This window comes from Pithys albifrons, chromosome 14 (genome assembly GCF_047495875.1).
Source record: "Pithys albifrons albifrons isolate INPA30051 chromosome 14, PitAlb_v1, whole genome shotgun sequence".
NCBI classification, from domain to species: Eukaryota; Metazoa; Chordata; class Aves; order Passeriformes; family Thamnophilidae; genus Pithys; species Pithys albifrons.
In genome coordinates this window covers 10,419,229-10,434,398 of record NC_092471.1, presented here as the reverse complement: position 1 = coordinate 10,434,398, position 15,170 = coordinate 10,419,229, and the positions used below count along the sequence as shown (strand labels likewise).

Genomic DNA, 15,170 nt, shown 5'->3' with positions numbered 1-15,170 from the left:
GAGGGGCTCCAGCTCTGTGAGCATCTTCGTGGTCTATTCTGGACTCCCTTCAGCAGGTCCACATGTTGTGACTGACTCCAGAGCTGGACACGGTGCTCCAGGTGGGATCTCAGACGAGCAGAGTTGAGTAGAATCACCAAGTGCACATACATTATCTCACAGTTATTCCCTTTCCCTTCCTGTCCACCATGCCCTGCTCTGTCCCTGCAGCAGGGACCAAACTCTTGTCCCGTCTCCTTGCTCTTGTGGCCCCAACTCCAAACCTGCCTGCAGCAGCTGGCCCAGAGCGCAGGCACTGTTCTCCCCCACGCTGCTCCGCTTTTATATTCCTTTAATCAATTTCTGGTGTTATATCATACCCTTTCCTACTTGTTACAGTGTATCAAGCATCTGCCATGTGCTCATTAATTGGTCAATTACTTTATTTATATGCTAAACATTATCTAAAGCACCAGTCATTACTGCTTTGGAATGTGCATTTTTTATAGGCTTTAAGTGCCTTACCCTTTCCTTGCCATCAAGGCTGGGGGGCTTGCCTGGACCCCTGGTAACTCTTTGTGGACCAGTCAGCAGCAGCTCAGCCCCTGTGCAGATCCCCATTCTTGGAGGGCAGGTCTGTAGTCACCTGCCAAGTTTTCCAGCCCTTTCTCAAGCCACCTCCTTTTGGCTTTAGATTGTTTTATACTGCTGCCTTCAGCTCCTCCCTGCCTGAAAGAAGAATAAAGTAAGAAAGACCTCAAATCACAATCAAAAAGCTGACAGGGGAATCCCCTGTTACTGTCTGCTGGGGCAGGCCAGGTGCCACTGCACATGCTGATTTCAATCCTCATCTGCTGCTACAAATCAGCTCCAAGTTCACCTTGAGGTGTCAGCTCTGCCTGCTTGCTTGGAGATGTCAACAGCCTCTTCACCAGTGGGAAATGATTCTGGAAAACCTCTGCTTTGCCTTGGCTCTGCTCTCCCCTGCCCTGTGCTCCACCACTTGTCATGGTACCTTCCCTGCTCCTACTCATCTGACTGCAAGTTGCTGCAGAGTAGGATCTTGTCCTCTTGCTCTGCTGTAAGATGTCCTGTCATCCTAAAATGCCACAGTGGCATAAATAATTTAGGGATAACACTTCAGTGTTAGAAACATCAATAAATAAATACTGGGTGTGTGCACAAAGGTTTCATTATCCTGCCCACTGTGTCAGCCCATGGAGACACTGTCACACAGCACATTGGTCTGCCAGTGCCATCCAGCAAAACCAGTGCTGCAGGTGTTCTCAGTGAGCTTGATGAGCTCCCCTAGAGAAGGGCAGAGGTTTTACTGGTATTCTGCTGGAAGGTGTGTATGGCAGTTCCTTTGCTCGGACTCCTCTCTGGGTACCTTGTGCTGTCTGGCTGCTCCTCACCTCACAGGGCAGAGGCTGCCAATGCCTGTGTCTGGGGGAAGCTGGAAAGCACTTTTCCTGATGCGGTTGCAGTGATGGTGCCATACTACAAACCAGACTCATCAGTCACTCTCAGACCAATGAAATAAAGACAAGAAAGCCCAGAGTCAGAGCAGGACTGGGATGCTGTGAGGGCTGGGGGGGATTTTAGCCGAACGTGCCTCCCCATAGGGCACACTCAAGAGGGGGTCCTGTAGGGGAGGTGGGACTCCAGCTTGGGGCTCCTGGGCTGGGTGAGATGCAGCAGTGGCTGCCCTGGCCCTCTTGGAATTAGACTATGGAAAAGGGGCAGCCTGGATCTTCCTGCAGCCCCAGTGCCATGGGGGCACTGAGCCTGGCTCAGCAGTGCTTTGGGCTGCAGGCACTGTTGCTCCTGGCGGCACTGTCCTCCTTGATCCCAGTTTTAGATGGATTATATTCTGAGTTAATATTACTTTGAAATTTATAATATCCATGCAAATAGTATCTCCATACTTAAATCCTTTAGGTTAATTGAATAGAGCTATCATTATCCAGATCTTGTTTATGTACTTCTGCCTGCAAAATAGTGCCAATTTTCCAGACTGAAATGATGAATATGAGAACCAAAGACATTTCATAATTTAATTTTAATATCCATGATATATTATTATTTTAATAACCATAAAGAATAATTATTTTTAAAAAATAAACGTTGTGGTCCTTTGCACAAAACCTTTGAAGGAAAAACTATGCCACAATGATACAGTATTGATTTTATTTTGTTGTCAGATGTGCTCTGTACCATGGGGAGGAGCTGCTGTTGCTCTGGGGTTTTAGGCCTGAACTTGAACACTGTTGAAGTCCTTTTGCTCCCAGTGATGGCTCTGGAAACTGGATGCATTACTCTGAGTTTTTCCTTTTATTACTCCCCCCACAGAAATCTAGACACAATGTTATGCTGGGGTGTTAGAGCCCAGCCTTCCAGGGCTGTCACGCAGCCCTGCTGCCATTGCTGCAGTCCATGTAGCAAAGTCCAGGTTTCGGACCAAAGTGCACTGTCCTTGTGGCCCAGGGATGCTCTGGATTGCTGATAGCCCAGCCCAGCCCAGCCCAGCCCAGACTAGGATTGCAGGACCTGTTCCTGCCCCTCATACCTGTGGGCCACAGTCCATGTGGGGACATTCCCCACCCTGTCCCAGCTGGCCCGGCTCTCTCAGCTCCCTGGGTGCAGCTGTGCCTCTTTGCCCCTCCCCTAATTGGCTTGTTTCGCCTGACTTATATTCATTAGAAACCCTTAACACCTGTTTTGCAGGATCTGGTCCTTGGTGACACACTGGTGGGGCAGCAGCTCACCAGCTCTGGCATTGCTGTTTCACTCACACCCTCCAAGCTCGGTGCTGGGGCTCAGTGGGCACATAAAGCCCTGCCTTGCAGGGGCACATTTAGCAGGTCTGTGAGAAAAGGAGCATCACTCATCCCTGTGGCCAGTGCACGGCTGTGTGTGGCTGTCAGGGAGCGGGTCAAGACTGCTCTCTAGCAAAATGCAGCCCGCCCACGTTTGCCTGGATGTTGAGCGTGAAATGAAGGTTAAAGGACAGAACAATATTTTTCTCCATGCCTCCCTGCATTCATTGTGTGGGCACTTAACATATAGATAGGCTCATTTCACCACGGGCTCCCCCAGGCCCAGGGCAAGGAAGGCCCATGTCCCTGTGCCTGGTGGAAGGGTGGTCCAGTACGGAGCCCAGTGAGCCCAGCACAGGACCTGCTCACACCCACACCGACCCGAAACTCTCATTCTTGTATGGTGGTTTAGGGACAAAGAATTTCTGTTTATTACTCTCACTTAGCCCTTGCTTATTCCTGAGCTTATTTTGCTGTTGCTGAAGACTTGTCTGAAGACATGGGGGTGGGCTCAGCCCCTGTCCCACTGCTGTGTTCACGTACAACAAGCAGACCCGTGGCTGGGACCCACTGCTGGGCACTGCGTGCTGAGCTGGGAAAGGTACCAGTGATTGCCACATACATTTTTCCCTTTTCCCCTGCAGCCAGAGGCAGCACTGTGGGGACACTCCAGCTGTGGGGACACTCCAGCTGAGGGGACAGTCCTGGCTGGGTTGCAGGGTGTGTCTTGACCAGCAGGTACCAAACCACTTGCTCAGGTCCCACTCCTGCCTGCTCTGCAGCCACACTACTGCCCAGGACCTTCCCTGGAGGAGTTTTTATTTTTCAGGAGCTAATCTTTTCACCTCTGTCATCCAAGGAGAGCCTTGTGCTGCCCCAGCTCAGCCCCAGCAGACACTGGGTGCTCAGCACTGTCACCCTTGATGGTCCCTGGAAGGAGCTCAGGAAGCTGGTTCCTAATGGGGACCATTGGGCGGGGTGGCCCTGGAGAGGCTGTCCCTGCCAGGGTGTGATTTTGGGGCACACCAGCTGTTTAATACCAGGGCTACCTCCTACAGTTCATAGTTTGTGGTGACTTGGAAAAACCACACTGTGGATGAATTAAACTCCAATTTATTGAGTTGGGATTAGTTTCAATGTTGGGTGAAAGTTCTTTTTTCTTAAAAAGTCATTGCTGAAAAGGTGAGAATTGAAGGAAAATACATCTGTATAGTCACCATTTGAGCATCTCCTGCACTGGTTGGAGCCCTGAGGGTTCTCCTCTGCCCTTTCCCTGCTCCCCACAGATGCACTGTCAACCTAGCCAGGATCAACCAGCTGCACTCATGAAGAAAACAATGAATTAGTTGATTTGTAGGGTACCAAACCAGAAACATGTCTTTCCCAGCAGCAGCCCTGGTTCAGAGTGGTGGGAGAAGCATCAGTTACACCCCTGGAGCCTGAGGCCAGGCTGGATGGGACTTGAGCAGCTGGTGTAGTGGTGTAGGGTGGGGTGGTTGGAACTGGATGATCTTTAAGGTTCCTTCCAACCCAAACCATTGTAGGGTTCTGTGGTAAATACCTGTGGAGCATCCCAAACTGGACAGCAGTAGGGAGGGACTCTTTCACTCCTGACAAAAAGATAAACAGGCTTTTTAATTTTTTCTTTACAGTTTTATTTACAAAATGTATTAAAACTCTTTGTACAACACCTCATCAAAATGAGGCTCAGTAATTGATGCCCACACATGCAGTTTATGCTTTTACAGCCATTAGTTTGCTTGGCAATTTTTCTGCTCACTGAAGTGCAGTTTCAACGACCAAAAATAGGAACTTAAATTACAAAAAAAAAAAGGAGAAAAAAACCAAAAAGAAAACTGAAAGAACCCTAAAATCCCCCCAAAGTAAAACAAATTAAAAAAAATATACCAAAACAAATCATTGTGAGACTACTGCCGAACTTCCAATAGCTTGAAGTTGGACGCCGGAATTGGTAAGCACTCAACACGTTTTGTTTTAGCTTTACATGCAAGTTTAAAAAATATCGAACCATTTACCAAACTCCCTTCACTGGTGTGAAGCCTCCACTCTTAAAAATTGATCTGATAAACATACATCTTTTATACAGCTTTTAAGAAAAATGTTTGTTTTAAATACAACTCATAACCGCACAGCTTTAGGCTCGCCCTTGCTGGGGCTGTGATCACGTTCAGAAGTTGAAAAAAAAAAATCACAGTTTCATGAAAAGAAAGTGAAAACAAAACAACAATTTTTTGTCAACATCTTGTTAAAAACTTGAACAATAAATTATTCTCCTATGAGCTTTTAAAATGATTTTATATTACATTTTGTTGGAAATACTTATTTTTAATGAGATTTATTTTTCTTTTTTCTTTTTTTTTTTCTTTTTTTTGTTTGTTTTTGTTTTTAAATCCTATTAAAAGTTCAAATCTATCATCAGCAAACTAAACGCCTAAGGGTCAGACTGGTTTAAATGAGTTTCTTTTTCATTGTATGTTACTGATGAAATAAAAGTCTATCGTAAACTACAGAAAATACATATTGTCGATTAGAGGTAATTAGTATGCAGATATTCCATTGAACATTTCCCATGTGATTGACAATATGTTTAAAGGTTTGTGGTTTTTTTTGTCTTTTGCTTTTTTTTTTAATTATTTTTAAAGATGACATTAAGTAGTTTCCAGGCAGAGGTTCAAGGCTGAAATGCTGCTGTCTAAGATGTTGGATGTGAGTAATAGCGAGCCCTTGCCTGGAGCTGGCAGAGAGCAGGGTCCTCCTCAGGAGAGGCAGCGACAGGAGCATCCTCTCACCAGGGGCCATGAAACAAGAGTTGGCAGGAGCTGATATAATATAACAGTACTAGCAGGACTCATGTTAGATCACTTACTGTTACTCTGGAACTGCAGCTACTATCCTCTTCCCTTACTTGTGTTTTACAAGGACCATTCCCGAGAAGCATTAGCTGAGCACAGTGCTAGTTGGGAGAGAACTGGGGTGATGCAGAAGCAGGCCTGGGAAAAACTAACCTGCCCTTCTCTTGCTTCATTGCTTGATATTAAACAGTGAATTAAAATGCAAATGCACACCAAGAAAAGAGATATATTGTCTGAACCTAAACAGCAAGTAGCTTTTCCTTTTTTTATTTTTTATTTTTAAAAGCCACCCAATGTCATTTAAATAAAGCACCTGTAGGTATGCCTGATGATAGAACAAAAGAAGGAATGCAATATTTTCTGCCCACACTTTAGCTACCTTGTCAAGAAATTAATTTACTGATCTGGAAGCAAGACATGCAGTTCCACAAATTCCTTTCTTTTGGATTTACAGAATCACAGTCATCGACCTTAATTGATTTGAACACATAGATTCTTTTCTTCAGGTGTTACACTTTTTACTGCTATACAGAATTGCTCAAATTAGCTGGAGAGATCAAAGTGGCTCAGAATAAAAATAAAATCACACCACTGTAAGTAAATACTGAAACATCTTGACATCAGCTCATACAAGCAGTGGCAGGCCGGTCCGTGTTCGCACGCAGAAGGTTTCTGAGGCTTTGTGTCAGGAGGAGTTTCATAATTTGATACGATTGGGGTGGCTGATGAAACCGGCTGCGGTTTGCTCTCAGGACACAAGTTCAGTTACTGTGCAGTGGTATCAAAGAATGGCTTTTGTTGCACTGATTTTATTTTTACAAGATTCTTTTTCACATACCAATATCTTGTTACCATTCCTTTCCTTTAATTTTCCTCTTCTCTTTCTCTTTTTGTCATTTTTCATTTTTTCTTTTCTTTTTCTTTTTTTTTTTTAAATTTTCTTTTTATTCTCTTCTTTTCTTTTACTTCTTTCAAGCAAAGCAAGAATATTTCAGTGATGGTTTGCATTGTTGTGAGTCTCAGAGTCTTCCATAAGGCACTGAAGGAAAAAAAAAATCAGTTTTTCCTATTAAAAGTACATTGCACCATCATCAATGCGTGTCATGCCCGACACCTCGGAGAGAGTACAACTGGCTCAGGTGGTCCAAATCCATGAAGTAGCCACATTCTCTGCTGTTTTTCCTCTTGCATGCTGTCAGGGTGAGGATCTATAATAAAACCAGAGAGATTTCATCACTGCCTGGCAGTGAGGGGCAGAGAGCTCAGCCCGCGGAGAGGCACAGGCTGTGGGCGAGGGGCTAACCAGGCTTTTCCAGAGTCACTTTTCAGCAATTCAGCTCTACCTTTCCTGATTTAGAAATCATGAATTCTTGTGTAGTTTTTGTTCTACTGTAGATTTTTTTGAGACTTCCTAAGAGCACTTACCTGACCTGATTAGAGCTTAAAAAACAAAGGGGAAGAGACCACCGGCAAGCGAGATGTGAATTCTGATTACAGGGATTTTTAAACCAATTAACAAAATACTTTCATTTTGAACAAGCACGATGCTGGAGAGAGGAGTTACTCACTGCAGCCCAAGCCAGCTACCACTGTGTGCAATACAGGATGGTGCCAAGCTTACTTCTGATCAGAGGGGAAAGTTAAACCACTGATACTTTGAGACTGCCACAAGATAATGTTTCAAAAGCCCTCTTGCATCATCCTGCTGATGCACACAGCAAAATAGCACAGAGAGCTACAAACAAAAGAAGCCAACCCAGCGGGTTTGGTTCCCAGCCCTCAGCCGTACCCCTAGATTTTCACACTTTCTGTGCCGTACACGTTGTAGCCTTCTCTGTAGGTGGCGTAATTCTGGGTGTTGGTGGCAGGAGTGGGTTTGAAGTTCTGCGTGTTCTTGGTGAGTTTCATTCGCTTGGACTCGGCCCGGGACTTGTAGCAGAACTCGATCAGAGCCACCATCATGGCCAGCCCCAGGCCTCCCACAAGGATATAGAACACCCCGGCAACATTGCTCAGGCTCAGAGCGCTCGTCTTGTCCTAAGAGAAACGAGCCACGCCGTTAGTTTTGCTGTGAGGAGCAGACAGGCAGACAGACAACAAGCTACTTTGCACTCAGTCCTAGCTGGAATAGCTACACTCGTGGTGCTCAGTGTCCGGCTCACGGGCCAGAGCTGATCCCCCATCCCTGCAGCCTGGGGCTGCGCAGCAGTGACTGCTCTTCCACCCTGTGGCAGATGAAACCCTGGCTGACTCCAGGGTGATGGTATTTTTTTGGCCACTGACTGCCCCAGGCCTTTGGTGTCCCAGAGCATCCTACGGCTGAGCATCCCTGGTGGCAAAGGCACTGTGGCAGAACTGTGCTGGGGAAAGCAGTGGCTGCATAAACAGAAGGCCAGGGCAAAACTAGAAAAAGCCAAACCACTGCACACTTGGTTCTGGCAAACATAAATAAAATTGTTGAGATGCTGCTAAACTTATCTACATTTATTTTTTCATTATTTAAAAAAAACAAACCACCTTAGGAAGATGGTCAGTTACTTGGAGGTCAAGCAGTGGAGCCCTGAGTTAAACCAGCACCTCTGGGAGAGTGAGCTATCGAATAAAACCAGACATTGTAACACAAAAATCTCTGGCCAGGGTTTACCCTCCTTCAATACATGTCAGATGGGGAAGAAGCTTGCATTTTTAAAAATAGGATTCTGTAATCAGATTAAATAGAGCTGCAACCCTTTTGCTGCTGCATGGGCTGGCATGGCCCCAGCTGGGCTGGCACACCATGCCACTCTGGCCCCGATGGACAGGCAGGTGCCAAAGCAACCTGGCTGTGCCCAGAGAAGACACTTGCTGATGGAGCTCAGGAAATGAGTCTCTCCAGGGAAAAAAGATTTGCATACAGTTGGAATAAAATATGATCTACCTTGCAAGTGTCTGTGCGTTCCATGGGCAGTTTGGATATAGGCAGTTGTAGCAAACAGCCTGCCATATAAACTAAAGAGCCTACTCATTTATACCTCTTTTCAATTACAGTTCCCTCCTGCAGCTGCTGTGTGATCACATATCCCATGATCCCAAATTTATCTCATATAACAGCTACAGGGTTGTGCCCTAAGCAACTTCCAGTCCAACTGAAATCAATGAAATTTTATTATTGGCTTCGCTGGAACTTGAAATTGTCCTCCGACACTGAGAGGGTGCTCTGAAATTATAGTTTTCTGTTTGAATGATTACAGAGAGCACTTCCAAAGGCACCAGGGGAGTTAGGCACTGAACTGCGACCAAATTCAGCTGGAGCAGGATTTCTCCTCCTCTTGGTGCCTTTGAAAATGTCCTTCACTCCAACAAGCCCAGCACTTTTACAGTGTTTTTCTTCCCAATGGGTCTATAAGCATTAAAAAAAAAATCCTCTGTGTTTTCTTTTAACTGAATGGTGTAAATAAATATTTCCTGCAATTTAAGTGTGCAGCTACTGGGCTGCTCCACCTCAGGAGTGGGACCTCCCCTGGGGTCTACAGTGGTCCTGCATGAGGCTGGCCAGCCCTGCAGCACAGCTGGGGGGTGACAGGGCAGTACAGCAGCAAAATGGTTCAAAGTAGTATAAAAAGGAATATGGAACATTTAGGTAATTAATCACCATTAGTATTTCTAGATTTTTAAAAAAAAATCCAGCCAATTTCAAACTGAATTGCAGAATAGAGTGGGAGAGGGCTTTTTCCTTATCAGTGGTCTGTCCTGAAAATTTACACCCTTAGCAAGCATAATGTGACTGTTTCCCAAACTGACATGTAGAGAATCTAAGTAGTAATTTTGAAACAAAAAAGTGTTTTTTCAATAAAACTAAAACAAAAAAAAAGATGCTGGCCTGAATAAAACATAATGACTGTGCTGAAGCTTGCACATTTAAATGAAGACACCATCTTGGGAGGCTTTGGGGGCTTCTCTTCGCAAAATACTCACACAGTAAAACATACTTACAACTACAGTCTGTTACTGCATATAAGAAAAACGCTGTCATGTTCTGAGACTTAAATTATTCTTTCTATTCTTTTCTTTCAACCTTCAAAATGTAAATAGCAACTTTTGAAAAGTCATTCTTGGTATAAACAAACAGTGGGTCAAAATGTGATTGCTAATCAGTACAAAAAGACCTTCAGCGACTGACCTTACTTCCGGAGTCCTTGGCTCCACATTCACCCTTATCGTACCACCATTTGTTTTTCAGCTTGTCTAAGATGCCTTGTTCACTGAGTTTCAATACTGCAAGGTTTACAGGAGTTCTTCACGTGGGAAATAACATAAATAACATTATATTATGTTATTTTATGTTATTCAATCTTTAAACTACTTTAAAACTATACAAAGCGATAAAGCAGGGTTCCTGGCCACAAAGTATTTACACTGCAGGCAACTGGATCATCCCCTTAAGTTAACTCTAGAGCATCTCTACATTACCAGGTCCTGCCCATATCGCTTTGAGTAATCGGCACTCACTGTTAAATGAAGGCAGTAGAAACAAAGCAAGGCCAATTTCCCAGTTTGGTGCACCACAGGCACTTGCAGTAGCTTTACAGATTCGGGTGGGTTTGATCTAGCAGGACCCTCGTATTGCACTAACAGACAGAAGCCCCAAACCAGCCACTGTGGCTTCTCAAGGTCAAACAGTGCTTGCGGCTCCCAGCCCCTGGCAGCCCTCATGCCCCGTGGGTGTGGGTGTGGGTGTGCACATCTGCAAAGCAAAGGCCCCCAGGGTGGACTCCTGGAGGGAGGTTTTGCCAGCTCTCACAGCCCTTTCCCTGCCTGTGGTGGGTTCTGCAGCTCCTGCTACAGGGGCTGTGCTCGGAGGGATGGTGCTCTGCTGCACTCCCTGGAGCTGCTGCATCCTGAGCTCCCCCAGTCCAGGGAACTGCAGCAGAAAATAAGCAAATGCAGGCCTCTGTGGAGTGAATTCATGAATATGAAAACACTTGCTGAAAGTGCCCATGGTGGGAAATGTTGGCAGGACAAAGGGAGCTGCTGGCTGGTACTGCCAAGAGCTCACAGCCAAAGGGTACCTGAGCTCATCTGCCTCTTCCCTGTGGGAAAGCAGCACCTGAGGAGCTCTCAGGTGGGTTTTGTCATTTTCAGTTCCTCTTTGTGTGATATCGTGGTTTTTTTCCTGCCTGCTTCTATGAGACAGGCTCCCTGCATAAGGGACATCTTCAGTTCCTGCTCCTGCTTGAAAACGTCTGATTCCTGCTCCATGGCTGTGCAGGGCAGCTGGTGGGGAGGAAAGGGCTGGGCCCTTACCCTCAGCGATGCTGTACCACTTTGCATGGGATAACACTGGGCAGACACAAGCATGGCCTCCTCTGAGTCCATCCAGGCCTATTGTCAGTGGAGGAGATGCAGGAGCTCAGCCCACATCTGCCCCAGTGCCAGCCTCATGTTTGCTCCCTGCCTTTCCCCTACTCCTCCCCAAAGTGCCTGACTCTGCAGAGCAGAAGAGATTCAAGAGGAAGAGCAGCACAACGTATACAAAACACCTTAAATACAAGCTTAACTGGTGGAATTTAGTGAAACATCCCCAGACTGGGAGAGTTCACAGCCTTGGCAACACGAGTGGCTGAGCCCTGCCACGTCTGGGGCAGGCCAAGATGCTGGAAGAAGCAGCTGGTAAGGAAAAGCCCCCTTCCCTCATCTGCCAACCTCTGAGATTGCCGTGAGACTGCTGGTGCCTGATGCTGGAAAGCGCCACCCTGGGAGGTGCTCCGTGTCCCTTGGGAGCAGGACAGGAGCCCCACGGCGCCGGGGACAAGCTGAGCTCAGCCGAGCCCAAGCAGCTTGCGGGGCACTCTGATAAAATCGAGCATGTCCAAGAGCTCCTGAGCTGAACGCGCCCCCGGGCTGCACCAACGCGACCCAGTGTGGTGTCGCTGAGGCCACCAGGGAGGCAAGAGCAAGGAAAAGCCATCGCGGTGGGGAGAACCGCCCTGATCCCAGTGGCAGCAATGCCAGCAGTGCCTGCAGAGCTTCCTGGCTGTCCAGGGAGAGGCAGCACCACGCCTGGTCTGCACAGGGCTCGTTCTGACACCAGCCAAGATTTTATTTTTATAAAATGCCTATTTTTAAGCGGCAGCTGTAATCTAATTAAGTATCAATCAGCGCTGGCGGTAGCGCTCAGCCGGACACAGCCGACGGCTGGCGGGGACACGCTGCGGGAGACTGGCCGTGTTGGCTGGCTCGGCGCCGGCAGCAGGCACGGAGCCCCTGCACCCGCAGCCAGCGGCATCCTGAAAAGCCAGCTGTGCTGCAGCTACACTTACATCCTCCTGTAGGCAGGGCTATAAAATATTAACAGGATCAAAACACGCTTCACACAGTGCAAGTGCCCGGGGTGCTGCAAGTAATGCACCTGCCCCGCCAAGTCACTCTGATGGCGACCAACCAGGTCCTGGCCCAGCCACCACTGTGGACCCTCCTGGACAGCAGTGGCTGTGACAAGACCCCCAGTGACCCCCAGGTAAACACACTACGATCAGCCGTGCATGACTGCAATGCCAGTCAGTGAGATCTAAGTGCCCTTACCTACCACTTACAAGACCCAGCAGAGAGTGGGGTGAATTATTGTTTAGAGAACAATGCTCTCATTTGAAATTTCATTTAAAAACTATCCAGTTTGGAGAGATTTTATGCAATACATCTCTCCACTTTGAAAAGCGTTGTACAGTTGAGAATACACAAACAATAGGAAGAAGGTTATAAACACCTTTCCTCCTACCCGCATATTTTATTGTGCAAATTTTCCCCTCCCCCCAGTCCTATTCCAAACACTATTTTTAATTTGCATGCCTTTACAAACCCCATACGGAGTACCAAGAATTTGCATAACATCCAATACATTATAGATTAGCTTTCACAACATTATACAGTACTGGGAAATGAGGAGGCTTAATATGCTAATTAGGGTGCTTTATTTTTTTTCCAAGCCAAGATTGCAGTTAATTGTGCACACGCAACTGCCAAAAAAAAAAAAAGTAGTAAACTAAAATTATCTTAACTAAACAGATGGGAATTTGCCCAAACTGGGATTTTCACTGTAGTTTGTCATGGCCCTGTTTGTCAGGTGAGGTCCCTCAGCCTGGGTAGGAGAGAAGTGATTTGGTCCATCCATCTGTCCCAGCATGAGGAGTAGAATGGGATGGGCAGGCAGGTGCCAAGGAGCCAGTGCCTGTTTCCAGTTCACCAAGGCTTTGCTGGTGGAGCTGTCACTATGGCAGGGTGCCCCTGTGGTGGGCATGCTCCCCATCCTGCCTGGCAGAGGGGCTGACTGCAGGTGGCTCATGCCAGAGAGGCAGGTTGTGTATGGAGGGACCAGGGGAGGCAAGTCAGACATGATGCAGTAGCTGGTGCCTGTTCTCCCCTGCCTTAGCTTGTCCCATGCCCCCACCACACAGATGAGTTGGGGATTTCCCTGAGCAAGCTCCCAGCCCCATTCAGCTCAGCTGTTTTGCTGGTTGGGGCACTGGGATGAACATCAATACCTGGGCGAGGACATGTGCTCAGTGTGCAAGAAAAGGCACCAATTTGTGGAGCACAAAATGCAGCTTCCTTCATCAAAGGAACAATTTTGCCAGATCCAGGAAATAGATCCAAAGACCTAATTGCATGAGCTGCTTCCTGTGCAGCAGGATTTGAGTGCACTGAGGGTGGAAGAAGGCATGATGCTTTTGCAGTCACTGGTCCCACTATTCAGGAATGCAGTGTGAGCTAGTGAGGGATGGACTCCTCAATTCCCAAATTCCTAAGGTAAGTAAATATACTGGAAAGTGAGCTTGGCTGCTGGTACACTTCCAGTTCCTCATCTCTAAGTAGTTGCGTGGCCTGGTTCAATTTAATAGAGTCAGGCCTGGCTTTAGATCTGAAGTTCAGAAGGGCCATGTCTCGATCCTGGCATTTTTCTCGCCGAGTGCCCAGCACTGCCTGTGGAACACAAATCCTCTGTGCCACCCCTCAGCTCACACCCAGCCGGTCCCAATGGTGTCCCTCAGGCAGTGTCAATGCACTGCCCATCCTGGCTGGTCCAGGGCCACCAAGTTGCAAAGTGTTCTGTTGGGTGTTGTAGAGGGAAATGCAGGGCTCTTCTGGGAGTGAGGGCTGCTGGCTGAAGGAAGGAGAACTTTCATGGGTTGCCCTGGCACTGTTTGTTTGAGAGGGAGGGATTTTTTAAAATTGCATTAGGGGCAGAGGAATGTAGAAACCAAATGACTTGCCTGGGTCCCATGGGAAGGTTGTATCCCCAGGCATCTGTTTATCTCCCTGTCCAGCCCAGAGGATCATTTCTCAATTTCTCTGTGTGTGTCTCTCAAAAGACTTCCATTTCCTCATCTTGTTCCTGGGATAATTTTGTGCTTTCCAGCCATTTTTCTAACTAGGTTGCTGTTGTTGGGCTGTATGGGATGTCTTATGAGGTCCTCAGCCCTTTACCAGGTGGCTTCCACTTTTTTCTTGCTTTAATTTATGATGGCATTCTTTTTCATCTGCCCCATGGGGTTTCCAGACCAGTCCTCTATTAGTTTGGTTGCTTTTATCAAAGTAAAATGTTCAGAGGTTTGAGAGCTTGTGCTGTCTTGTTGCATTCTGTATGCCAAGAAACCAAGATGAGGACATTTGGATTGGGATGTCAGCTTTTTGGATGCCACAGGATGGTATTCTTGTGCAGAAACTTGCAGTGCTTTTCTTCCTTCTCATAATTGAAGGATTTTGTTGTTTCCTTGGTCATCCTTTTCATCCAGTACATCTGGCTCATCCAGGCTTAAACTTGTGAGGTTGGATGTGTTGGGCAGATCTATCAAACCCTGCTAAGAATTTTTTTGCTTGTATCTACCAATGACTGGAGGACTTGAGTTTAGAGAAACAGTACCAGGAGCCTCGTATGGGATAGTGTTGCCCTCATAGATGAATTCAGTCATTTGCTATGGCTGATTTCTATTCTACAGGCTCCATGAGAGGCTGCCACAAACATGATTTTGCACCTGGGACAGAGGTGGGTCTTACCGATGTTTCAGCTGTTTGGTTTCTCTGCTACCCTGTTAGGAGATTCCTCTCAGGTGCTGGCAGCATTACCTTTCCCTCTTCAGCCATCAGATACTGCTAGAAAACTTGTTGTGCCAGTCTTTTTCCAAATTTAATGTAACACCATCTCAAAGGGAACCTCCTCTTCCCTTTGCTGTGTGACTCTGGGGCCTCCTCCCACTGCCCTTCAGCCCCTCTGGGCACAGGACACGAGCCCCTTGGCAGCCTTTCCTGCAGGTGGCCCTGGGTGACAGGACAATACTGACGGAGTGAACTGATTTCTGAAAAACAATGTGCATTCACTTATTAAAATCTTGCCCCTGAGCTGGGTCCCCAAAACTTCAGGTTCAAGTTCAAAAGCTTGGACTACCTCTCTCTTCAAATTCAGGGATCACTACAGCACTTCTTTGTCATGAGGGTCAATCCTGCATAAAACATGACATCACTTCCA

The 15,170-nt window shown here is 46.9% G+C and overlaps 1 protein-coding gene across 4 annotated transcripts in view; it reads right to left on the bottom strand.

The window, feature by feature from the left end:
• Positions 1–4,436: 4,436 nt before the first annotated feature.
• The window catches only part of GRIA3 (glutamate ionotropic receptor AMPA type subunit 3), a 146,081-nt gene continuing 135,347 nt past the window's right edge, over positions 4,437–15,170 (bottom strand). The window contains exons 14-16 of one of the 4 annotated variants that reach the window (XM_071569623.1): positions 9,831–9,945; positions 7,461–7,708; positions 4,437–6,879 (exon numbers count right to left, since the gene is read on the bottom strand). In XM_071569623.1, the coding sequence (XP_071425724.1) occupies positions 7,463–7,708; positions 9,831–9,945 (361 nt within the window). In that variant the 3' untranslated portion in view covers positions 4,437–6,879; positions 7,461–7,462. Of the gene's footprint in view, positions 6,880–7,460; positions 7,709–9,830; positions 9,946–15,170 lie in introns of those variants that run through there. The other 3 variants (XM_071569622.1, XM_071569624.1, XR_011699060.1) reach the window with 3 other exon arrangements.